The sequence below is a fragment of the Prionailurus bengalensis genome, chromosome F2 (assembly GCF_016509475.1).
Source record: "Prionailurus bengalensis isolate Pbe53 chromosome F2, Fcat_Pben_1.1_paternal_pri, whole genome shotgun sequence".
In the NCBI taxonomy this organism is placed as follows: domain Eukaryota; kingdom Metazoa; phylum Chordata; class Mammalia; order Carnivora; family Felidae; genus Prionailurus; species Prionailurus bengalensis.
This window is the reverse complement of record NC_057353.1, coordinates 38,283,249-38,307,460: the sequence shown is the minus strand read 5'-3', so window position 1 is coordinate 38,307,460 and position 24,212 is coordinate 38,283,249. Positions and strand designations below refer to the sequence as shown.

At 37.1% G+C, this 24,212-nt stretch overlaps 1 protein-coding gene across 4 annotated transcripts in view; it reads left to right on the top strand.

The window, feature by feature from the left end:
• Positions 1 to 24,212, top strand: part of PIP4P2 (phosphatidylinositol-4,5-bisphosphate 4-phosphatase 2) — a 53,235-nt gene that overhangs the window by 23,840 nt on the left and 5,183 nt on the right. For all 4 annotated transcript variants that reach the window (XM_043601345.1, XM_043601346.1, XM_043601347.1 and 1 more), the window contains 3 exons: positions 1,341 to 1,447; positions 2,785 to 2,908; positions 12,753 to 12,805. In XM_043601345.1, coding sequence (XP_043457280.1) covers positions 1,341 to 1,447; positions 2,785 to 2,908; positions 12,753 to 12,805 — 284 coding nt within the window. The remainder of the gene's footprint in view (positions 1 to 1,340; positions 1,448 to 2,784; positions 2,909 to 12,752; positions 12,806 to 24,212) is intronic.

The following is a 24,212-nucleotide window of genomic DNA, read 5'->3' as shown; positions in this document are numbered from 1 at the left end:
TTTTTAAGAACCTTTTAAGGTAATTGCAGACATGGGGCTTTTCTATCCCTAAACATTAAAAAAAATTTTTTTTAATGTTTATTTCTTTTTGAGAGAGAGAGAGAGACAGAGCGTGAACAGGAGAGGAGCAGAGAGATAGGGAGACACAGAATCAGAAGCAGGCTCCAGGCTTCAAGCTGTCAGTACAGAGCCCGATGTGGGGCTTGAACTTACAAACTGCAAGATCATGACCTGAGCCGAAGTTGGACGCTTAGCTGACTGAGCCACCCAGAGGCCCCTCTACTCCTAAATATTTTAGTGTGAATTTCCTTAAAAAAAAAAAAAAAGGACAGTCACTTATACAATCATAGTACAGTTATCAAATGCAGGAAATTAACATTAACACAATGCTGTTATCTGATCTTTTGACCTAACTCATATTTGCTCAATGGTTCCATTAGAAAACAAACAAACAAACAAACAAACAAAACACATGGTCCAGGAGTGAATCCAGAATTGCATATCATATTTGATGTCATGTCTCTTTAATTTCCCTTAATCTGAAATGTAGTCTTTCTTTGTCTTGTACTGCCTTGATATTTTCAAAAAGTACAAGCAAGATGTTTTGTAGAATGTTCCTCAGTTTGGGTTTGTCTGGTATTCCCTCATGACTGGATTCAGGTTGTACATTTTTGGCAGGCATGCCCAAGAGAGTGATGTTCTAGTCCTTCCATTGCTTCATAGGTTATTTACTTTAACAGGCCTGAGTCCTAGTGTTGAAAGGATTGTTTTCTTTGGTGTTTATTCTTGCTTTTACATTTACTGTAAAGTTAAAAAGACGTTAACATTAAGAGTTATTGCAGGTTGTTTTTTTTTAAGCTAAAAGATGTAATAAAATGATCACTTCTTATATTCCAGGCAGTCAAGTTCAAATTTATCATACACTCCTCTTTGCCCACTATTCTTAATGAGCTCACTCTTCCCAGACAGGTGCATGAAACTAGTGAATGTTTGTGCCTGGTGGGACAGATAGATGACTTTGTCTTGTCCTAAAACTTTAAAGGGAAAACAATTTTTGTTGTGCACTTAAATTTTCTTCTCATATTGAAAGGGCAGTGCAAGCGAACTTTCAAATACGCCCTTCACAATTAAATTTCTGCAGCCCCCAGACTTTATAGAGTGCTTGCCAACATCTGAGCTGTTTAAAACCACTTATGATGCACTTTTCCTTAACCTGTACTTTGATAGCACTATGGGGAGCCTATGTTTTTAAGGAATCATTTCCTTTTTATACATAAACAAGCTTTGGCAATCTGTCCTTTGGTTAATTTGCTGTGTTTGCATTTTCTTCCCTTATCTAGCCAATCAAAAACCCCCCAACAGGGAAGAAATATGTTAGATGCCCTTGTAATTGTCTCCTCATTTGTAAGGACACATCTCGGCGAATAGGATGTCCGAGACCTAACTGGTAAGAGATAAACATTCATTCATTCATTCATTCATTCGTTCATTCAACTAGTATTTATTAAAGGCTTATTATGTGCCAGGCTTTGTTCTAGAGTCTTTGTCCTCAAAGTAATTACAGGAGTTAGATTATTATTTTCCCTTTGTTAAAGGAATGATATGATTAGTTTGAAATTAATGGTCACAAGTATTTATAATATTCTTGAATGAGCAATGAAAGATTTCATGATATTATGTCAGTACTTAATGCAGTGTAATAAATTAGTGACTCATGAAACTTACTTAAAAGTAACCATTTATCCTCATTGTTATTTATATAGTGAAGTTATTAGGAACACTTGTAATAAGGATATTTATGAGATCTCTAGTTGCAACCTGTATTCACACTGGTATTATATGAGTGAATGGAATAAACCCATTCTGTAATGCATGCAGTCAAATGTTTAAATAGTTGTAATAAAGGTGTTTCTAAGAACATTATTTGTAAGCCATTTCAGACCCCTGTTACATCAGTGAAGGGAGGTGTCACCCAACTGTAATGTATATATGAGTGATTAAGATCAACTCAAAGATGTTCCAAAGGGAAAAAAATAAATAAAAGTAACCACCTAGTTTACCTTTGATGAAATTCATCTTAATCTGGAAGTGTTTTAGTCATCATTGTGTACCTTACCATGTGCTATACTGGTCTTTGCTGAATATACTCTATGCAGTAAATTCTGGAGCTATTTGCCCATATCAAATGACATTATAGATGTGCCCAGATCGGAGTCTATCAAGACTTTACCTGTGTTTTTTCTGTGATTTCTGGCTCTTTGACCTTTCTATGAATCATTTGCAACCCCATCTGATGAAGCCTTCTCATCTTCCTTTTTGTCCAACTGTGATTAAATAGACATCAAGGAATACCAACCTACTCAGAGAAATTTGGTTGTGACTCAGCACTTTGGTACCTTCATGGCACGCAGCGTATTTATTGATGTGGAATATTTTAACTTTTGTAGTTTTCTACAAAACTCAACTTGTGTTCCTAGATAGGGAATGATAAAAACTATTTCTGATTTGGACTTATAAGAACTTGAAAAAGGCAGTGAAATGGTTCCCAAGGTCATTGATTAGGAACCAACACTATAATATATGGTTTCCATCAAAAATATTAAAAACTCTCATTTTTTTTTGCTTTTGAAGTATTGCTTATTGCTACTTTCTGTGAATTTAGCTTCGAAGCCTGATAATTTATTTATTTTCAATGCTATATTCCATGTTTTTGGTCATATAGTACAGGTTTTGCCCTCAGTCCATTTGTGGGATAATGAAGTTGTTTCATTTCTCTCTCCACAGTAGACGCATAATTAACCTTGGCCCAGTAATGCTTATTTCTGAAGAACAACCAGCTCAACCTGCATTGCCAGTCCAACCAGAAGGTACAAGGGTCGTGTGTGGGCATTGTGGAAACACATTCCTGGTAAGTAACTGGACATTTGTCACAGTGACATCAATCTGTACATGTAGGTCACGATCACATAGATTTGACCACCGCTCATGGTCTTGTAGTTTTATCCAAGTGCACTTAATCAGAAGATTTGTGGTTTCTAGATTCAAGAAAAATTCTTATTATAATTTATCAAATTTTTTCTGCTTTTTAAAAAGTTAAACTTGGAGTAAAGGGAGTTAACTCTGGTGTCCATAATTAGATAAACTACTGGGGAAAAAATAAGAAGTTATAAGTAGTTATAGGAATTCTTGTTCAACTAACTTTTAACTCTAACCCTAAGTTTGATTTTTTAATACATTTTTTTCAATGTTTACTTACTTTTGAGAAAGAGAGAGACTGAGTGGGGGAAGGGCAGAGAGAGAGGGAGACACAGAACCTGAAGCAGATTCTAGGCTCAGAGCTGTCAGCACAGAACTTGACACAGGACTTGAACCCGCAAACTGCGAGATCATGACCTGAGCCGAAGTTGGACGCTTAACCGACTGAGCCATCCAGGCACCCCTAAGTTTGATTTTTAAAAGTTAAGTTCATAATGCCTTGCCCTGTCAGGAAGGTTTTCTTTTGTTATTCAGCCCTCATAGGAGACAAAAAAATGTTCTTTAGAACCTAAGTATTAATGAAAACTTCCAGAGTGTAAGCCTGGGCAGGGCTGAGGTCACAGTGGTCTTCCACTTCAGGATAATCTAAGGGACGAACAGGTTTAAGCAAGTGTAGATGATTTGCATTTTTTTCCTTCTAATTTTTATTTTTAGTAGAGTAATTCATGTGCATAATTTCAATGTTAAATGGGATTGTAAAGCTCATAAGGAAAATAGTGATCATCCCCAAATACCATCCTCCAAATACTTCCAGCATTTCCAGCTGCTGTGCTGGTATTATGTACATGTGTTTAAATTGTTTACCCTTTTTTCTTTTTGATTTTAGATTTTCCCTATTACCCTGTGCAATGCAGGTTGAGGATTTAGCACTCATAACATCCCTTCCCCCACTCATAGTCCTTTTCTCGATTCCATGCTCCAGCTAGAGTTTTAATATTTTTTTCAATTAATGCTTAATGTTTATATTTTTTATGATTAGGTAAATTATGTTCACAGCTTAGCCAAGTAATATATTATATTTTGGCACTGTATGACTTTTCAGATTTTTTTTGGATTTGTTAATAATTGTATATCCTCCTTTTGGGGCACCTGGCTGGCTCATTTGGTAGAGCATCTGACTCTTGATCTCAGAGTCATGAGTTTGAGCCCCACACTGGGTATAGAGATTACTTAAAAAAAAAAAAAGAAGAATAATTGTCTCTCCTCCTTTTGAATTTAATTTTCTATTACAAATCATTACTTATTCCCATATTATTTTATAGAACTATAAAATTCCTATCAATATAGTCAGACACATCAGGGAATCTATTATTGAGGCTTCTTGCTACACAGCTGCCATTGTGGGATTTCCCTTCATCATTATCCTAGGAATTCCTTTTTTCTTTTCCTGTATTGGATCTCATGCCTTCCTTATAGCTCTTGGTTTACTCCTTCATTTTGGTGAAATACATCCCCTCTTAGCTTTCTGAGAAAATATGCAAGGAAATAAATTTGAGACCTTCTACTTCTTAAACAGTTTTTAATCTAATCTCACATGTACTTTATAGTTTGTTCAGATGTAGAATTGTAGGTTGCTAATTGTTTCCTCTCAAAAATTTAAAAGGCTTTGCTCCACTATTAATGAAAAGTTCAACTACTGCCCTGATTCCATGTCCTTTCTATTTTTTCTCTTTATTTGCCTCTTTCTTCTTTCATTTTCTCCAGTGCTCTGAAATTGCATTGGAATATGTCTTAGGATGGAAAAAGAAGATGTGATACAGATACATACATACACACTGGAATATTACACAGCCTTTAGAAAGGATGAGATCTTACCATTTGTGACAAATGAATGGACCTAGAGGGTATTATGCTAAGTGAAATAAGTCAGACTTAGAAAGACAAATACCATATAATTCCACTTATATGTGGAATATAATGAACAAACAAAAAGTGGAGATCCATAAATATAAATATAGAGAACATACTGATGGTTGCCAGTATAAGGGAGTGAGTGTTTGAAGGATAGTGGGAGGTACAGGCTTCCAGTTACGGAATGAGTAAGTCATGGAATAAAAGGACCAGCATAGGGAACGCAGCCAATGATATTATAATAGTGTTGTATGATGACAGATGGTAGTTACACCTGTGGTGAGCATACCATAATATAAAGACTAGTTGAATCACTGTGTTGTTCACTCGAGAGACGTAACACTGTGTGTCAACTATACTCAAGTTAAAAAACATTTATAAAAAGAATGTGTCTTAGGGAGGATATGTTTGAATTCATTGTCTGGGTACTCAGTGGGCCCTCTTATGGTCTAGACTATTTTCTTTTCTTTGTTCCCTCTTTCTAGAACCCTTTAGATCACCTGAATTATTGACTCTTTTTTCTTTTTCTTACATTTTCTTTGAAGGTTTGGCTTTTTCTTTTACTTACTGGGACACTTTCCTGATTATATCTTCCAAACTTAATTCAAAATTTTAATTTCAGATTTTCTAACTTAATTTTTAATCTCAAAGACTTTTCCTGTGTTCTCTGGTTAGTTTTTCCTTTTTCTAAAGAGCATTCTCTTCTCTATGGCATCTTTCTGAAACTATTAGTTCTATTGTTTTATGAAGTATTTTTCTTCTTTATGCCTTGTCTCTGTTTTCTCCCCACCTTTTCTTTTTTTTTGTGGTAGAGATTTTACAGAAAAGTTCATTTATATTTGAGGGTCAGTCACTGATTGGAACCTCTATTCATGCAGCAGAGTTAAGATCTTTCTCCTTTCCTTCCTTCCTTCCCTCCTTCTTTCCCTCCTTCCCTCCTTCCTCCTTCTTCTGCATCTTCCTCTTCTTTTTCTTCTCCCTCTCCCATTTTTTTGAACAACCGTCAACTCTTAATATCAAGAAGTCTTCTTGGAGGGCAAGTTTCTCTGGGGAAAAATCCTGCAGTTTCTTGTGAGTGATATGCCTGGGAGGCAGCATTTAGGAGTTAAAGGTAATGAGATGAAGGTCTCATCCACTGTTCAAACCGTAGACTTTAACTTGATTCCTTTCTTTTATTCTTGCCTTCTGCTATGGCGGGTGTTTCTAAGTTCACAAGCTCTCTTGTCCAGTTTCTTTTCAGAATAAATCACTCTTTTCTTGCATGTACCGGGAAGAGAGGGGTTTCGTTTTGCGGAGGGTAGGGAAGCATTTACAGGGGATACTGCTAGGAGCCCCACCTCGGAAAACACGTGGTAGCCCCAATACCTGAAACAGCTTGCTTTCCTTTGGCATATCTCTCTGCAGACAGGCAAGTTTCAGCACCCCTTTCACTAAGCCAGCTCCAGGCTCCATGAGCGTTCCGTTGTTCAGAGATTTGGGGTCATCTCTCCTCGTTACCCTTATGGTATTATACTTTTTAAAATTCATTTACCCCTATTTCAGTCAAGTTTAGGAAAAGAAATGGAAATTCATGCATCTATCTGATTTAATTCATTTAATCAGAATTTCTAGGATACTTCTGATCTTGTAAGGAGAAGATAAATCTTCTTTTTTATATTTTATTCATTAAATCGGTGACTAAGTTGCTTAATTAGGAGATATACCTGGTGGGAGTAGTTAAAAAATTTCTTTTTGAAAATTACTACATAGGATAATACACTCTGTAGGTATTGACAGATATCGAGTGATTTGACTAAGTTAAATATATATTAAATATATTTATTATTTTCTTTCTTACATGTGAACAAATTATATTTTGAAATACCATTTAAAGATCTTCAAAACAGATTTCTTTTCAACTTGTTCAGTCAGTTCCCCTCCATAATTAGCTTACATTTGCATTTGCTCAGCTAAATTTTATTTTCTAAATCCCTGCCACGGATAATCTTTAGAGCCACATTGTCAGTGAGCTGATTTCATTTGTTCAAATATAATTACTGAGTGCGCGCCAGGCACTGGACTGCATAATGAAGGAACAGGAAGACACATTCCTTGCCCTCATGCAGTTTTATAATCTAATTGGAGAAGAAAGACAATTAAAACAAGAATTATATGAAATATGTTTAGGGTGTTTAGGCTAGAGTAGGAAATAACGGAGGATTCTTCGCGCACCCACAGAAGTACCCAGCCTAGAGGGAGTGAGTGACATTATGCTCAGAGTAATGAAAGCTTCAGTAGAGCTTTATAATTAATTCTGTATGTAGGGATGCTATGTATAAAATGGAACATGGATTGCATGGAGGGAAAGGCTGAAGAGGGGCAAGACTAGATGTTTGACTTTTATTATTCAAAAAAAGTGATGATGATGGTTGGGGAATAGCGTAAAGATTTTGAGAGAGAATTAACGTGCTGATAATAGAGTAGATAAGGGAATGAGGAAAAAAGGAAATCAAAGACAACTCTTAGAAAGGTCATATTTAATTTTTTGAAATCACCTGGTATGAATCCGAGAGAGTGATCCAAATTGAGAGGTTAAAACACATGTATGTGACATGATTTTTAATACTTTAAAAAGTACTTTACGCATTTAGATATTTTCATATGAGAAGAAAACTACTACTAAAGTAATGAACAATTCAGAGACAAACTTCTAAAACTAGCTCTTTTTTATTTAATATTTAGTGTAGGCAAGTGAATCATATTAGCATATTAACACAGTGAATATGATTAAAAACCTTAATTCTTTAGCAGGAAAGGGTGTTTTGGATTAATATGTGATATTTAAAGATGATTTAAAAATTCCTAGAAAACAATTTTTTGGTGATTAGAGTACACAGTACATACCTAATGGGGTGGCTCTTACTTTTGAGAGTTTCAGATTAATGAGAGCTACTCAGTGTTGTAAAAAATAAATAAACTGCTTAGGGCGCCTGGGTGGCTCAGTCGGTTGGGCATCCGACTTCAGCTTAGGTCATGGTCTCACGGTTCATGGGTTCGAGCCCCACCTCGGGCTCCGTGCTGACAGCTCAGAGCCTGGAGCCTGCTTCGGATTCTGTGTGTGTCTCTTTCTGTCCTTCCCCTGTTCACGCACTCTGTCTCTCTCTCAAAAATAAATAAACATTAAAAAAAATTTTAAATAAATAAACTGCAAATATCTTAATTCTGACTCAAGAACTTTGCCTTACCCTTATTATTATGCTGACCACAAATAGTCTTATGTCCTTTGTCATATGTCCTTTGTCCTTCAAGCTTTTAACTATTAGGATTCATTTACTTTTTCTCTACTTTGTTTCAGCTTGGCTTACAAGGCTTAGAAACAATTGAGATAAGTTACAAAGTTCAATAGCATTGAAAAGGAAATATGAAAATTTCGGGACAATGAAAACAAAGGGAAGAAAAAATATGATAAATCATACATAAGGATATAAATATGTACAATATTTACTCCTGTACAGTTGTTAAAATTGATCTGAATTTTCGCTTTGAGACCTCTAGAGTCAATGAAGAGAGGAAAACATACTCTATTACAAGATATTCATGATTTTTTTTAAAAAGATCACATAGGAGAAGGTTTATTGGAATACTGGACCTGAAAGAGAATTATTTCCATGGATTAAGCTAAAAGAACAATATAATGGACTATGTCCTCAACAACCTTCTGTTTATCATAACATCTTTTAATATCTCAGTGTTACAATGCTAAAGTTAAATTTACTATGAATCCACACTATTCCCACTATTTATTTCACAGCCTGGCTGGAACCATGGACGATGTTTAGAAAAGCTAGATTTGTATTTTCCAAAGTGTATTCAATAGAACATTCATTTTGCAGGATAATAATAGGTGTTATGTGAATAAAGAGTTCCATGGTCATTGGGAATTGCTAGGATAAAAAAAAAAACTAAACAAATATTTTTTTATAGGTGTATTTTTTTTTAAGTTTATTGATTTATTTTGAGGCGGGAGGGATAGAGGGAAGGAGAGAGAGAGAGAGAGAGAGAGAGAGAGAGAGAATGAATTCCAAGCAGCCTCCTCACTGTCAGCACTGAGCTGGAGGTGGGGCTCGAACTCAGGAACCGTGAGATCATGACCTGAGCTGAAATCAAGAATCAGATGCCTAACCGACTTAGCTACCGGGTGCCCCTATGGGTATATTCTTTAGCACTCTTACCAGGCATCATTGTCAATATCCAGGAGGGAGTTTTAATGTAGTATTTATAAACATTTTCTAAGCTTCAAATCATTTTGAGGGCATCATCTAGTTAGAGTACTGTTTGGAGGAACGTTGCTTGGAAAATAATTTTCCAGAAGAATAAAGGGAATACATAGCATTTAGCTAGCCCCGCATGAAAATAAAAGAAGTTTCTTAAGACACTGAACAGTGGAGTTTAATTTTGCATTTCCACGGGGCAGATGTTCTCTGTTGCTGATGAAAGGTAGGTCAAGATGCTTTGTCAACCAGTATCTGACTGTGGGCTGACATGCCTCAGTAAAAACTAACACAGTCTATAATATGTGCCTGAGTCATAAATGATGGTTCAACTTAGCTCTGATGTAGTACCTTCAGTCAGGGTAAGATTTTCCTTATTTGGATATAGGACATACAGTTTGGTGCTATGGCGGCGAGTAACTATAGTTTTAATTTGCGTCCTTCAAAGGTAACGACACGACACCGGTTGCCTAGTGTATCCAATAAAAAATAAAATCCAATAAGGTATTGTCAAATGATTCATTTTTAGCAGTGTAACTTTCTTGTGAGCCTTCTAAGGTTGATTAAAAATATATCTTGAGGAAACTGAGTTTACCTATTACATAGAATCGTTAGAAATAAGCCAAATATTGGAAGACCTTCGCTAAAAATGATTAGAGTTTTAGAGAAGTTGCCTTTGATTTTTCTGATAGAAGAAAGATAATTTGTTCTTTTTTTCCCTACTGAAGTTCTAGCAATACAATTCTAAGAGTGCAGAGGCTGCATTTGACATAAAAGAACAGTAGTAAGTCAACTTCCTTTCAAAAGCACAAGTATTTGCATTCCCTTGAATAGGTTATGACAAAATCATTTCTAATAATAGATGATTTTCTGTTCTTAGTTTGCTGCATTTAAGTGAGTACTTGGAGATAACAAAACCCGATGTGTTAGGTTGCTGGCTGTGTAATTTACTAATTACATAATGAAGTCTTACTTGTTTATCAGTTATAATTAAATTTACCGTGCATAATCTGTGCTAAAATGAAGAACACTATAAAATGATAATACTGGACTAAATCACCTCCTTAGGTTGGTCATCTAAAATTCTAGAATTTCTATGCCCACACGTCAGCCTTCAGGCTTGGATTTTGAGTTCCTCTTCGCTCAAGGGTTTCATAATTGCCTCCTTGGCTGCTTTGGTTCTTTTAACTAGGAAAAACTTAAATTTGTTATTTATAAATAAAATTTGAAATGACGTTACAAGTTCAGTAGCTGTCCTAAAACTAATTATAAAAACATAAAAAAGCACTGATAAGATTTCTAGGTTCTTCACTGCTCAATATTCTGTACAACTCTAGCAATCTTTGTTTATTAGCACATTAATTCTGGCATTTTTACTTAGAATAAGTTTTGTGGGGAGCACTTGCACGGCTCAGTTCGTTAAGTGACTGACTCTTGGTTTCGGCTCAGGTCATGATCTCACTGTCTGTGAGATCAAGCCCCACACTGGGCTCTGCACCGTCAGAGATCCGCTCCCCCCACCCCCACTTGCACATGTGCGTGCTTTCTCTCTCTCTCAACCCCCCTCTCAAAATAAATAATTTTTTTAAAAAAAGTATAAGTTTTGCAGTAAGTTAACTCGCTACAAAGTAAGTATGAAAGAAAGATTCACTGTTGCTTGCAAAAAAAAAATGTAGCCTTGGTGTGGCATTCCCAGATGTTGAAAAATAATGATTTTGAGAAGGGAATGAACATTCATGTAGTTTCATCTCTAGTTTGTTTATGTTGGGACTGTATGTCCCTACCATGACTGAGAGATAATTTCAAGGTTAACTAACTTTCTTTGAGGTTTGAAATAAAAATGAAGAAAGAGACGCCTAGGAAAACCCAGATATATTTGATCTTTTTTTAAAAGTTAATATTTTTTTAAGTTTTAAATTTTATTTATTTTTTTAATGTTATTTTGAGAGAGAGGGAGAGAGGGAGGGAGGGAGGGAGAGAGAGAGAGAGAACGAGTGGGGGCGGGGCAGAGAGGGAGACACAGAATCCAAAGCAGGCTCCAGGCTCTGAGCTGTTAGCACAGAGCCCAACATGGGGCTCTAACTCACCAACTGGGGAGATCATGACCTGAGCTGAAGTTGGACACTCACCCGACTGAGCCACCCAGGTGCCCCAAAACTCAAGAATTTTTTAAAAATTAAAAAAACGGGGGCACCTGGGTGGCGCAGTCGGTTAAGCGTCCGACTTTAGCCAGGTCACGATCTTGCGGTCCGTGAGTTCGAGCCCCGCGTCAGGCTCTGGGCTGATGGCTCAGAGCCTGGAGCCTGTTTCCGATTCTGTGTCTCCCTCTCTCTCTGCCCCTCCCCCGTTCATGCTCTGTCTCTCTCTGTCCCAAAAATAAATAAATAAACGTTGAAAAAAAAAATTAAAAAAACGTCATGCATCAGAGACTTTCTGAAAGTTATCTTCTATTGTGTGGAAAACATTTGGATATATATAATTTATTGAAACCCTACTATACCTAGAATTGGAAAGTTATGAAAAGAGATAGGAGTGATTTGGAATCCTAAACAAAAATTAATTTTAATAAAAGATTAAGTTGTTTTGATGATAAAACTGAAGTACTTAAAGGAATTCTCCTAAAACTATAAAGGAAATAGACTTTGTAAGAAGGTATATAGAAAAGCAAGCAAAATGGAACTTGAGAAAGGCATTTTATTTTATTTTTTATTTTTCGAGAGTGTCATCAGGGAGGGGCAGAGAGAGAGGGAGACACAGCATCTGAAGCAGGCTCTAGGCTCCAGCCAGTCGTCAGCACAGAGCCTAATGCAGGGCTCGAACCCACAAACCGTGAGACTGCGACTCATGACCTGAGTTGAAGTTGGATATTTAACTAATTGACTGAGCCACCCAGGTACCCCAAGGCATTTTTAAATATACATTTTGTAGTTAAGATTTACTTTAAACTTATATTGCACATTCTTTCAAAGACTTTCACCCACTACCAGGAAACCATTTCAAGGATCTCAATAACAAGGAAGATAGCCCATTCTATTACCTACATTTACAAGGGAAAAAAATTGGTGCTGTAGAAAGACTGTATTTGTTACTTAGAATATGCACGGACAGAACCGAGAGCAGCCATCTGACTTGAGTTCTCCCTCTACCTCCTTTGTTTAGTTTACTTACTTTGTGGGTTTCCCACATAAATAGATTATAAATAGCTGCATTCTAGTAATGAATTTAAATATTCATATATTTTGAAGGTTAGTCTTCAAGATTTAAAGGCAAAACTTCTTTGAAGGTCCCTAAAACATGTTTTATTCCTTGGGAGTGAACTGAGATATAAGGCTGAAAGAAATCATTCTAATTACAGCATTACATTCAGTTTTCATTGTGAAGCCAACCTAGATTGCGTCAAAGCCTTGGGCAAGTCATGGGAACTGTCGCAAAGGAGAGTCCCAAACTCTATTTTAAGGGACGGAAGAAGTGTTGGAGGGGGAAAGCGCCTGTACCCCCAGAGAAGGGGGTTGCTTCTGCTGTGATCCCTGGTAACATTTGAACTAAGAGAAGCATCTTATCAGATTGGATAGTTTTCAGTTGTTTTTCTTTTCAATCTTTTCTTTTTATTTACAGTGGATGGAACTGAGGTTCAACACTCTGGCAAAATGCCCACACTGCAAAAAAATGTAAGTTTCTCTACCATTGGAAATGCTACTGGGAAGTTCTCGAGAACAGTTTAAAGAGTTCAGAATTCTCACTTCGGTAGATTTTGATTTGCAGATATGCCGTGGGACAAATGCATGTTTAACATATTTATGCTTTTCAAAACTAAAAAAAGACATCTTTAAATTAATATATTCTATTTTGAAATGAAAACGATTGGGCTTGATTATCACTCTCCAAAGGGAAATCAATTTCTAAGAAAGAAATTACTAAAATTGCCAGTAACCTGGTGAGGATTTGCAAATGTCCTGAGAGGTTATGATCTGTTTCAGATATTCTAAAATTTGTATTTAAAATATGGCTGTAATCTAGGAGAAACACCAAATGTTTGGGGGTTTATAATTAGGTAGTTGTTAGCTTTTTTTATTTCCTATCTACTGAGATTATTCTCTGATAGCAGATTTTATATAATTATTTATCTGTCTTAACTATTCAGTCTATTTTCTCTATTCCTAAATAGTGTACCTAAGGAAATTAACAAAACGTAATATAAAAATGGGAAAAAAGTAGAAGATAGTTTGATCAAAGACATTTTATGGCAGCTGTGTTGGAGGTCCCCAAATCACCCCAAGATTCTGTGATTTTCTAGGAGTACTATTAGGAGTTAGTATATATTTGTACTTATAGCTATGATTTATTATACAAAGAAAAATCAATGAAAGAAAAGGCACATGGGACAACGTCTGAAGGAAACCACATGTAAGTTTCCAAGAGTCCTCTCCTAGGTGAGTCACACAGAAAGGGCTTAATGCCTCCAGCAGGGAATTGTTACAACACAGATGAAATATTATCAACCGGAGAAGCTCATTAGAGATTCAGTGTCCAAGGTTTTTATTGGAGCTGACCACACAGGCACCTATTACATGGCACATACCAAATTTCCAAACTCTCAGAAGGAAAGCATTCAGTATTCAGCATAAACCATATTGTTTGCACAAACAATTTAGGCACGGTAAGCCATTCTTATCAGTTAGGGAATTGTGGGAACATTTTAGAAATTTAGGTTCACAGATGCTAGCCAAGGGTCCCATCTTGAAAGCAGACCTTTCAAAGGAGAGCTATCTCAGGCTTGCTATACATTGACTCTTCCTGCACAGTATTTATTTTGATAACAAAATTTTAATTTGAAAATTATTGTTGTCCACTTATGTGTGTGAATTGTAACTTAAGCTAAGGAAATGAAACTGCAGTGTTTTGACAGGTCAGGTTTTTTTTTTATAAAAAAAAGTTTTTTAATGTTTACTTTTCTGAGAGTGAGAGAGACAGAGTGCAAGCAGAGGAGAGGCAGAATCTGAAACAGGCTCCAGGCTCTGAGCTGTCAGCACAGATCCCGACGCGGGGCTCGAACTCACAAACCGTGAGGTCATGACATGAGCTGAAGTCAGACGCTTAACTGACTGAGCCACCCAGGCACCCCGACAGGTCAACTTTTAACATTGAAAATATGGGTTCATAGTTTAATTGGTGTGGTCCCTAGTTTGATATAAAAACCGTATCTATTTTGAGGAAATCCTAAGAATGATTTCTAGGAGAAAAGAATTGAAGTGTCTGAATAGAATGTATATAATAAAATCTATCTCTGCTAGATCTAATTCCAACTCAATATAGCCCCATAAGAATAACTTTTTACAGCATATTTCTAGCTTCAAAGGAACAGATACTTCCTTTTTTATTTGTGAAATTAATCAACTGAATTCTTAACTTTGTTGAATCCAGTAGAAGTCTGTACGCGGACAGGCAAAGTGGATAAACCCAATAAGCACACAGAAAAATATATACTTTAGAGACACTCCCCCCACATGTACGTGAATATGTATGTGAATGATCCAGATTTATTTTTTTTTTTTAATGTTTATTTATTTTTGAGAGGGGGGGGGGAGGGACAGAGAGTGGGAGACACAGAAACCAAAACAGGCTCCAGGCTCCAAGCTGTCAGCCCGGAGCCCAATATGGGGCTTGAACTCACAAACCATGAGATCATGACCTGAGCCAAAGTCGGACGCTTAACCGACTGAGCCGCCCAGGCGCCCCTGAATGATCCAGATTTCTGAGTGTTATTTCTGTTTTCACAAAAAGGAAAATATTAAATTGCAAACTGTCTTCACCAAGATCACTAAAAATTCTGTGGAAAATAAAAAGCAGAAACTTTCTGTGATTAGCAGATTGTATGCTAAGCACAGTGATGGTTACTTTATATACAGAGATACCCGAACTGTAATCATTTCAGCAATCCTGGAATGCAGGAATTATTATCCTCGTTTTATAGATGAGGAACTGTTAGGTTAAGGATTTTGCTCAAATGACTTGGGTAATTATTTTAGAACAGTGGCAATATTTTGCTGATAATAAAGAAGTATTGAATGTCTAGATAGTCTATGGTTAAAATATCACAAGACAGTGTATTAATGTTAAGAAGAATTTATATCAATTACTTAAGGAACAACTTGCATAGACATTTCACATGGAGTAAGTCTGCTTAAATATCATTCTTAAAGGAACATTTATGGAATTGGGATCACATGCTAACCATGGGAGGACTCAGGACATCCGTTACTTATTTGAGTAAAGATACTGCTGTCACATGAACACTCATGGCTTGTTGTCTACATTTTCTTTTCCCTTGGAATGTTTTTCTTCGTAATAAAATGATGAGACATCTGTTGCGATACGATTCTAAGGAATATTGTTTCTTTAAACACAAATATAAAATACCCTAAAACTATTTTTAAGTTCTAGGAGTTATAAATCATCACTAGGAAACCCTCACAGAACATGTGCAGGAAAGCTTCCCCCAGGGGCCTCCAGAGACCAAGGAGCGTTTTTTCATGTCACTGTTTCTTACTCATGCAGTGAGTGGGGCTGTTGTAGCCGAAGGTGAGGTTGCTCTTTCAGGTGGGCGGCTTGTGGCCACTGCGGGACAGGAGCTGTAGTCCTAACCCTCTGAGAGTCCTACTCGTACCCTATCATTATAACCGTCCTTAGGCTGGTAGAGACGGTTTAATCCACGGTGATTATCACTGAATATCACTGTCTCAGTGATGTACTCCTTTGTGGATCACCTCCTAACGTTTTAAATAGTGGTGGACTCTTACTCTCTTTCATTTTGCTGTTTAGTGCTTTCTTTTATAATTCTCCGTGAATTCAGTAAACAGTCCTGCACCCGGTACTGGGCGCTTGAAATAAAAGATACAACCTTGCCTTCGGGGAACTTATTCTTGTGGGTATAGGGAAGAGAATAGGCAACTAGAGTAAAGTTTTTTAAGTGCTTTGGAAGAGATACACCCTGCCTTTTCTGTTCTCAGGAGCCCTCCCCCCAGATTGGAGGGAAAGGGAACTTAAGACTTCCAGGAGGGGGGTATATGAAGTAAGTCATTCAAGACGAGTGGGAATGATGTGAAAGAGACTGCAGGATGCTTCCTTGTAGAAGGAGCTACCTGTGCAGAGGCACAGTGGAGTCAAAGTGTAGACGTGGTATTAAGGAAATGGAATAAATAGGATTGAATGTGAAGGTATAAGAGAGAGATTGCGCTGAAGGATGGCTTTATATCTGAGGGGCTATAGAACCACTCACTAAGATAGGGAATCTAGCATCTAGAAGAACTAGGTCTGAAAGAAAGATGCTACATTCATTTTGAACATATTAGATACAAAGACAGTCTAGGTTTGCCAGATTGGCTAAGTCTTCATCCCTTGAACTTCAGAGCCATCCACTTTTCAAACCACTGATCCTGGATCAATATGGCCATGACTTCTCCCTTCCTTTACCGAGATAACTGACAGCTGAAAGAATTCTGTGTTGGTTATCTTTTTGCAAAAGTATAGCTTTACACTTCAACAAAACCCTGGCATAATACTCCGGTTGGAAGTGTCCCTCATTAACTCCCTCTTCCGTTCTCCAAAATAATGATCTCCAGATATTTACTGTTCCTCTTAGGCTCCCATCCCTCACGCTACTACTCTCGCAGCCTCAGCAGATGAGTCGCCTTCTGCCTCCGATATGATTGAACCTATCTGTGAACTCCCTCGTCTTTGCGCTGCCTGCCTGTACGCTGTGTGCCCTTCGTTTCCTCTTCACACAGGGAGGGGGTCTCTTCCTCTCCACGCTTTTCCCTTCCCTTAATCACGGCACCCGTTCGCTCTGGAGTGAAGTGCAGTTAGCCATCATCCCCACTAGGCCACTGAATTTGTTCTGGTAAAATTCACCTCGCCGTTGCAAATTCTAATAGGTCTGTTCAGTCCCCATCCTGTTTGTTTTCTCTGTAGTGAGTATTTGGTTCTTGTTGATCATCTTCTTTTTTCCCTTACAATTTGTTCTTTGCGTGAAGTCCAGGTACCACTTTTTCCTGGTTTCCTCCCATTTCTGAAAACATTGCTCTCTCCTTTGTTGACTTCACTTTCTCTTACAAGTTGTTAAATATTGCTCTTCTCGCGGGTTGCGACTTGACTACACTGTATCCTGGTTTTCTCATAGTTTCTTCTGCCATTTGTATACCATGAAATCGCAACCAAAATGCCACCGAATCACCCCAGATCTCTCTTTGGAGCTTCGGATATAGATATACAATCTGTATTCGCTATTTTCCCTGTAGTTATTTCAACCTGGGTGTCCACAGGCATCTCAAATGGTCATATCCAACTTCCTTACCCCACTCTACTAAGTTTCCTTGTATGTTGGTGAGTATATTATACTAATGGATGTTATCCCGTCTGCCCAGCTGACCACGCCAGAAATCCGAATGTATCTTTACTCTCCATATCCAAATGGAAGCAATTCTGTTCCCTGTCAATTCTGTCTCTTGACATTTCAATTCTGTTCTCTTATTCTCACTATTCTTGCTTGAGTTCATGCATTTAAGGTCCCTCTCCAGGACTGTGATCATAGCTTTGTAATTTATCTCTTGGCCTTCAGTCTCGCTGTTCTCTATCCATCTATTAGAGAATGACCCCAGATACAAATGTGATTTTAAACTCTTTGTCTTCACACATTTTCATAGCTCCGAAATTCACGGGCATGGCATACAGTTGTGCAAGTTGTATACTTCACAACGTGGTGCTGTTTTCATTGTTATCCTAGTTTGTCTATATATGTGGCATATAAACTATCCTGAGGAAGGATATATTCTACTTATCGACATAAATGCACTGTATGGATTATTATAGGATAGGCCCATTGCCTAAAATCCAAAATCAAACTCCAATTTTCTTAGCAAGGTTTAGGTATTTGCCCCCAGGTTTAGGTATTTGCCTGACTTCCCTAGTGTTATCTTTATTATGCACCTTTACACACAACCCACTATGGGCCAACTTCAACGAATTCTTCTACTTCTGTAAATATACAATAGAGTTTCTTGCTTCTGTCCCTAATCCTCATCCTGCTAGGCCTGGGATGACCTGGCTAGTCCCTTTCTCATTATTATAAATCTGGAAAATCCCTACCTAACTTTACATATTAGCTCATACAGCCCTTGCTTCCACTGCTCTCCTCTCCTACTCTCCTACAGAAACCTTCTCCAGAAGAAAGGTTATTCCGCTGCTTGTTTTTTGAACAAAATTCTTACTTTGTTCATACCTGAACAATGCCACTGTTACCTGCTAAAATGACTTACTTACTTTCTCATCTATCCACATCTTATCCTGTCCTTAAGCCTCACCTAATAAAACCTTCCCTGGTGACTTCCTCTGAAAATTGTGCTGTAAATAACATTGCTTGGCATCACCTTCATTTTCTACATGTTCTTTACACTGCTCGTGGCCCATAAGGGGAATATTGTGAAGGGGAAGGTTAATAATTTGAAGAGTGAATAGTTACATGTTTGGGAAGTATTGCATGACCTTTTCCTTTTGGGAGATTCAGTGTCCATATTTTGCATATTAGAGTCTCTTGACTTTCACATTCAGTAAAATGAAAGACTAGTTAATAATTATACCAAACATCCTTTTAAAGGCATAGCTCAGTTCCTATGAAAGTTAAGAAAATACCCAGGGACCAGCAATAAAGAGGAAATGGCAATCAGGATTGTCATTTCGAATATCCTGAGAGTATTTGCCAATAGTAGGGGTCCACAGCCTTGGGTTTCCATGTTCAGATGAAGAACAAGAGAAAGGCCTTGGCCTTGCAGAAAGTGGAGAATTGGAATACCATCTTTTGTCCCCAGAGAAAGTCCTTCATGGTCCATGAAAAGAGTAGTCAGGAAAAAAATCCACCAGGAAAGGAATATTACAAAGTAGAGGTTTTAGAAGAACAATGACTTTGAGCCTTATATTTTACTCTTTTATATGGTCTAGGAAAACCCAGTCCCAGAAATCAACTTAAAGTGGTTTAGGGTTTGCCTCATTCTAGGGAGCCTAAGAAAGACAAGTGAAAATTCTCTGTGGATGAAGCCACCCCTAAACCATTCTTAAGGCTTTCTTACATTAAGATTACCAAAATAAATTTTTCAACAAAATTTACCAACCACGTGAGGAAACAAGGTCCTATAAGCAGAATCAGCATCAATAACAAACAGTATAATTAGACTCCCAAGGACTTCACATATAATTATTAGTTATAGAATGTGTTATAACCATGTGTAAAATGTTTAAGAAAATAGAAATTAGAAAACAGATAGTCTATAAAAAAATGAACAAGCACACACTTGAACCTGTACACAAATTTGCATAACAACTTTATTCTTTATAGACCCCAGTTGGGAACAACCCAGATGTCCTTCCATGGGTGAATGGTTATACAAACTGTGGTACTTCCCTACCTTGAAATACTACTTAGCAATGAAAGGAATGAGCTAATTGACACATACAACAGCTTGCATGAATCTTGAGGAATTTATGTTGAGTGAAAGAAAAAAAAGTCCCACCAGGTTGCCTACAGTATGATTCCATTTATGTAACATTTGAAATGGTGAAATTTTAGAAATGGAGAACAGATTAGTGAGTACAGACAATAGGCAGGTGGGAGGGATGTGGGTATGGTTATGAAAGGGTCTTTGTAGTGTTGGAACTGTTCTGTATGTTGACTGTGGTAATGGATACTTAAACCCACACATGTGATAAGATTGTGTAGAATTAAACACACACATACACAAATGAGTATAGGTAAAGAAGGAAATCTGAGTATCAGTGGATTGTATCAGTGTCAATATCCTCGTCATAGATACTGTACTGTAGTTTGCCAGATGTTACCACTGGATGCATAGCACCAAAAATGCATGCGATCTCTCTCTATTATTTTCTTACAACTGCTTATGAATCTACAGTTGTCTTAAAATAAAACATTTACCTAACAAAAGCAACAACCAGGTAGATTTAAAAGAAACAATAAAACATACAGAAATTGAAAGTTACAGAAATTGAAATGCAGTAGACAGGTTAAGCAGAAGATTAAGCTGAAAACCAACGTTGTAGATTAGAAGATAGAGATAAGGAAATTACCCAGAATCCATCAGGGACACAGAGGTGACAGTAATATTAGGAGAAATATATATGAGAACATTCAAAATATATCTGAAGGCAAAAACAGAGAATGAGATGGGTGGGGCATTTTGAAGAGCTAATCCCTGAAGATTTTCAGATCTATGAAAGGTACAAGCCTTTGGATTTGAAGAGAAAAATGAAATCCATGCAAAATGAGCAAATGCATTATAGTGAAATTGCACAAAACCTAAGATACATAGAAAATATTAAAATCAAAGAAAGAAAAGATTTATTTTGAGATTTAATTTTTTTAAAGTAATTTTCACACCCAATGTGGGGCTTGAACTCACACACCTAAGATGGAAAGTCTCATGCTCCACCAACTGAGCCAGTTGCCCAAGACAGACTTTTACTATAAAAAGGATGACAGTTTTGCCCACAAATATCTCAACAGCAACAATGGAAGCCAAAAAATAAATTTAAAAATACTTCATTAAGAGAAATTAACTATCAAACTGGTATTCTAGAACTATCTAAACCATAACAGAATAATGGAGGCAAAATAAAAGTGTTTTCAAATGCAGAACCAATGAACCAACCAACAACAACAAAAAATCCAGAACGTTTACTATCTTGATACCCCCACTGAAGAAACTGCTAAAAAGTAATTTAGGGAAAATGGAAAAATATCCCAGAAGATGGTTCTACAAGGCAAGAAGAAAAGGTAAACGAAGACATTGTAAACAGCCATAAAGAATGTTGAATAAACTAGGAAAAATAACAGTAATGGTAATATTAATGCTAATTAATTTATAGAAATAAAAATAGAACAGAACTAAAATATTCTTTTTTGAGAGACAGGGTGTGAACAGGGGAGGGGCAGAGAGAAAGGGAGACACGGAGTCTAAAGCAGGCTCTAGGCTCTGAGCTGTCAGCACAGAGCCCGATGCAGGGCTCAAACTCATGAACCTTGAGATCGTGACCTGAGCCAAAGCCAGACACTTAACTGACTGAGCCACCCAGGTGCCCCATAACAGAACTGAAATATTGGAGAACAAGAACATGTAAGCTGGGAGCAAATATTTGAAGTTAAAACTTCCTAAGATTCTTGTGTTTATTGGGAAGGTAGATTTACTAAATGATTTTAGTTTTTAAATGTTAGGTATGTTAAAATTTTATATGCAACTACTAAGTTAGTAGAAATAAATTGTAAACCTAAACCTTTCTAAATGTAGGTGGAAAATAAACTAAAAGAATCGAAGTTAATCCACAAGAAATCCAGAAAAGAGGGTAGAAAAGCATAGAAAATACAGAAACCATAGAAAACAAAATAAAAGAGCAGAAATAATCCATATATATATATATATATATATATATATATATATATATATATATCAGTTGTCAGAATATGTGTAATTAGACTAAACTTATCAGTAAGACTTGCCAGAAATTATCAGACTGGACTGAAGCCCATCTGTGCAATCTGAAAAACAAATACACGAAATACAGGAGCATAGGATGGAAGTTAAAGGAGGGAAAAAGATCAAATCATGAAACCCTCAGCAAAGGAAAGATATACCAGGCAAACACTAACCAACGTTAAAACAGTAATATTAATATTAGTTAAAAGAGCGGACTGCTGTTCTCTTCCTTTTATCAGAGGAACTGACCACCCAGCTGACCATATTTTCTAGCCTCTCTTGCAGAAGGTTGTAGCCATGTATTTAAGTTAAGGCCAATGGAATACGGACACAAGTGATGAGTGCAGCTTCCTTATACTCTCCTGAAAGGCAAAACTACTTATCTTAATTTTCTCTCCCCTCTTCCATGTGACTGAAAAAGTCACCTACAGCAGGAGCCTTGTCACCCGTTGCATCTGGCAATGACAGTTAATCATGGAACCATGCTGTCTACCAACGCTAAGCTGTATTTACCTTTGAATTCTTTTCTGCAAGAGAAATAAACTTTTTTAAGCTACTGTATTCTGGATGTCTCTATGATAGGATTCTAGCAGGTACTTAAGTATGTCATATGCTTTAGGGTAAAAAGAATTATTATGGTCACTTCATCAAAAACATAAATTTTGAATTTGTATGCACCACATAATATAACTTCAAAATTAAGTAAAATAAAAATTGATAATTATAAGGACTGTACTCCTGTAGACATAAATATGAAAAGGTAAACTCTAATACTTTTAGAAGACTTTAAAAATATTTTTATGACAGGTAGGAAAGAATTTCCTACACAAGGCAACAAAAAGCACAAACCTGAAAGGAAAATATTGATAATTTTTACTATATTAGAATTACTTTATGGGGCGTGTGGTGGCTCAGTCGGTTAAGCGTCGGACTTCGACTGAGGGCATGATCTCACAGTTCGTGAGTTCGAGCCCCGCATTGGGCTGTGTGCTGACAGCTCAGAGCCTGGAGCCTGTTTAGGATTTTGTGGCTCCCTCTCTCTCTCTGCCCCTCCCCCACTTGTGCTCTGTGGGTGTCTCTCTCTCTCAAAAATAAATACACATTAAAAAAAATAAAAAAAAAGAATTACCTTACATTACATTGATTTCATGAATAAAAACTCATTGTCCAAAGTGTTATTAAAAATGAATTTTAGAAACCACAGGCCAGAATCCTCACCAACTGTACCAAGTTGGAACTGCCACTACTATCACGGATTTCACCTCATTGCTGTTTGCAAGATCCCTGGTGGATGTAGTTTAAAAATTTTTAATAGCCAAGACTTCACTCAGTTATTGGCACAGTCTGTGAAGCATGGCTTTGAGACAGTATATGAGGTTACTAAAATATGTATGCGCATAAGCTTTGTAAAGCGTCCGGGAGCAGGACACTGGCACCAGCGTGTGACTAGCACCCCCTGCTGGACTGAGATCCACTTGCATGCTCTCCTCCAGTGGCTGTATCAAGTCCTTATTCAGATGGGTTCACCTCACAATCCTGTAACATCTGAGTCTTAAATGGCCTCAGGCTTCTGCCTCTTGAAAACTGTTGAGCCCCTCCTGTACCCGAAGGATGGATGAGGCAGACATGATCGAGAATCCACAAAGGAACTTTGATGATACTTGACCTCTGTGACCAATTGTTGGATTTGGAGATGAAAGCAAAACAAAACAAAACAAAACAAAAAAACCTTGGTAACATACTGTCAGTACCAAGAACCTGTTTAGTTTACGTTGTAATTCTACAATCAACTAAAATGTGTACTTTCAGCAGAACTTTGTGTATAGTTAAAGGAGAGATGGCCAAGCCAGGGACAGATTACCTATTTGAGAAACAGTCCTAACAGATTATTTTGTGTTTGGCACTTTAAGGTCATCGTTTGGCAGAAGTTTAGCATTAATAATCTTTCTGAAGTGTGTTTTAATCAGGTTTAGAACCCATGTTGAGTCTTCTTTTCATGGGTTTTCATAATATTTCTAAATTATTTGTTTAATAATTTTTTTAAGTTTACTGTTATTTATTTTGAGAGAGAAAGAGAGAGCGAGAGAGTGTGAGTAGGGGAGTTACAGAGAGAGGGGGGGAGAGAGAATCCCAAGCAGGCTCCGTGCCGTCAGAGAAGAGCCCTGCATGCGGGCTCCATTCCATGAACCGTGAGATCATGACCTGAGCTGAGGTCATGAGTCAGATGCTTAACCGACTGAGCCACCCAGGCCCCCTGGGTTTTGTTTGTTTTTTAAGTAAAGGTTAATCTTGCTGATTAAAAAAAAATAGGCTAAAAGAAGATATAGACAGTGTATATAGCTGCCTGGAATAGTATGCAGATTATGTAAATATCATCTGTGAATCAGTAAGCTGAAGACAGCCCAAAACAAAGAGATGATAATATGAACAAGCACTTAATAGAAAAAACCAGTAGTCAGCTAATGTTTGAAAAGATGTTCTCTCTTGCTAGAAATCAGGGATATATATGTTAAAACCGCAGTGAAATACCATTCACACC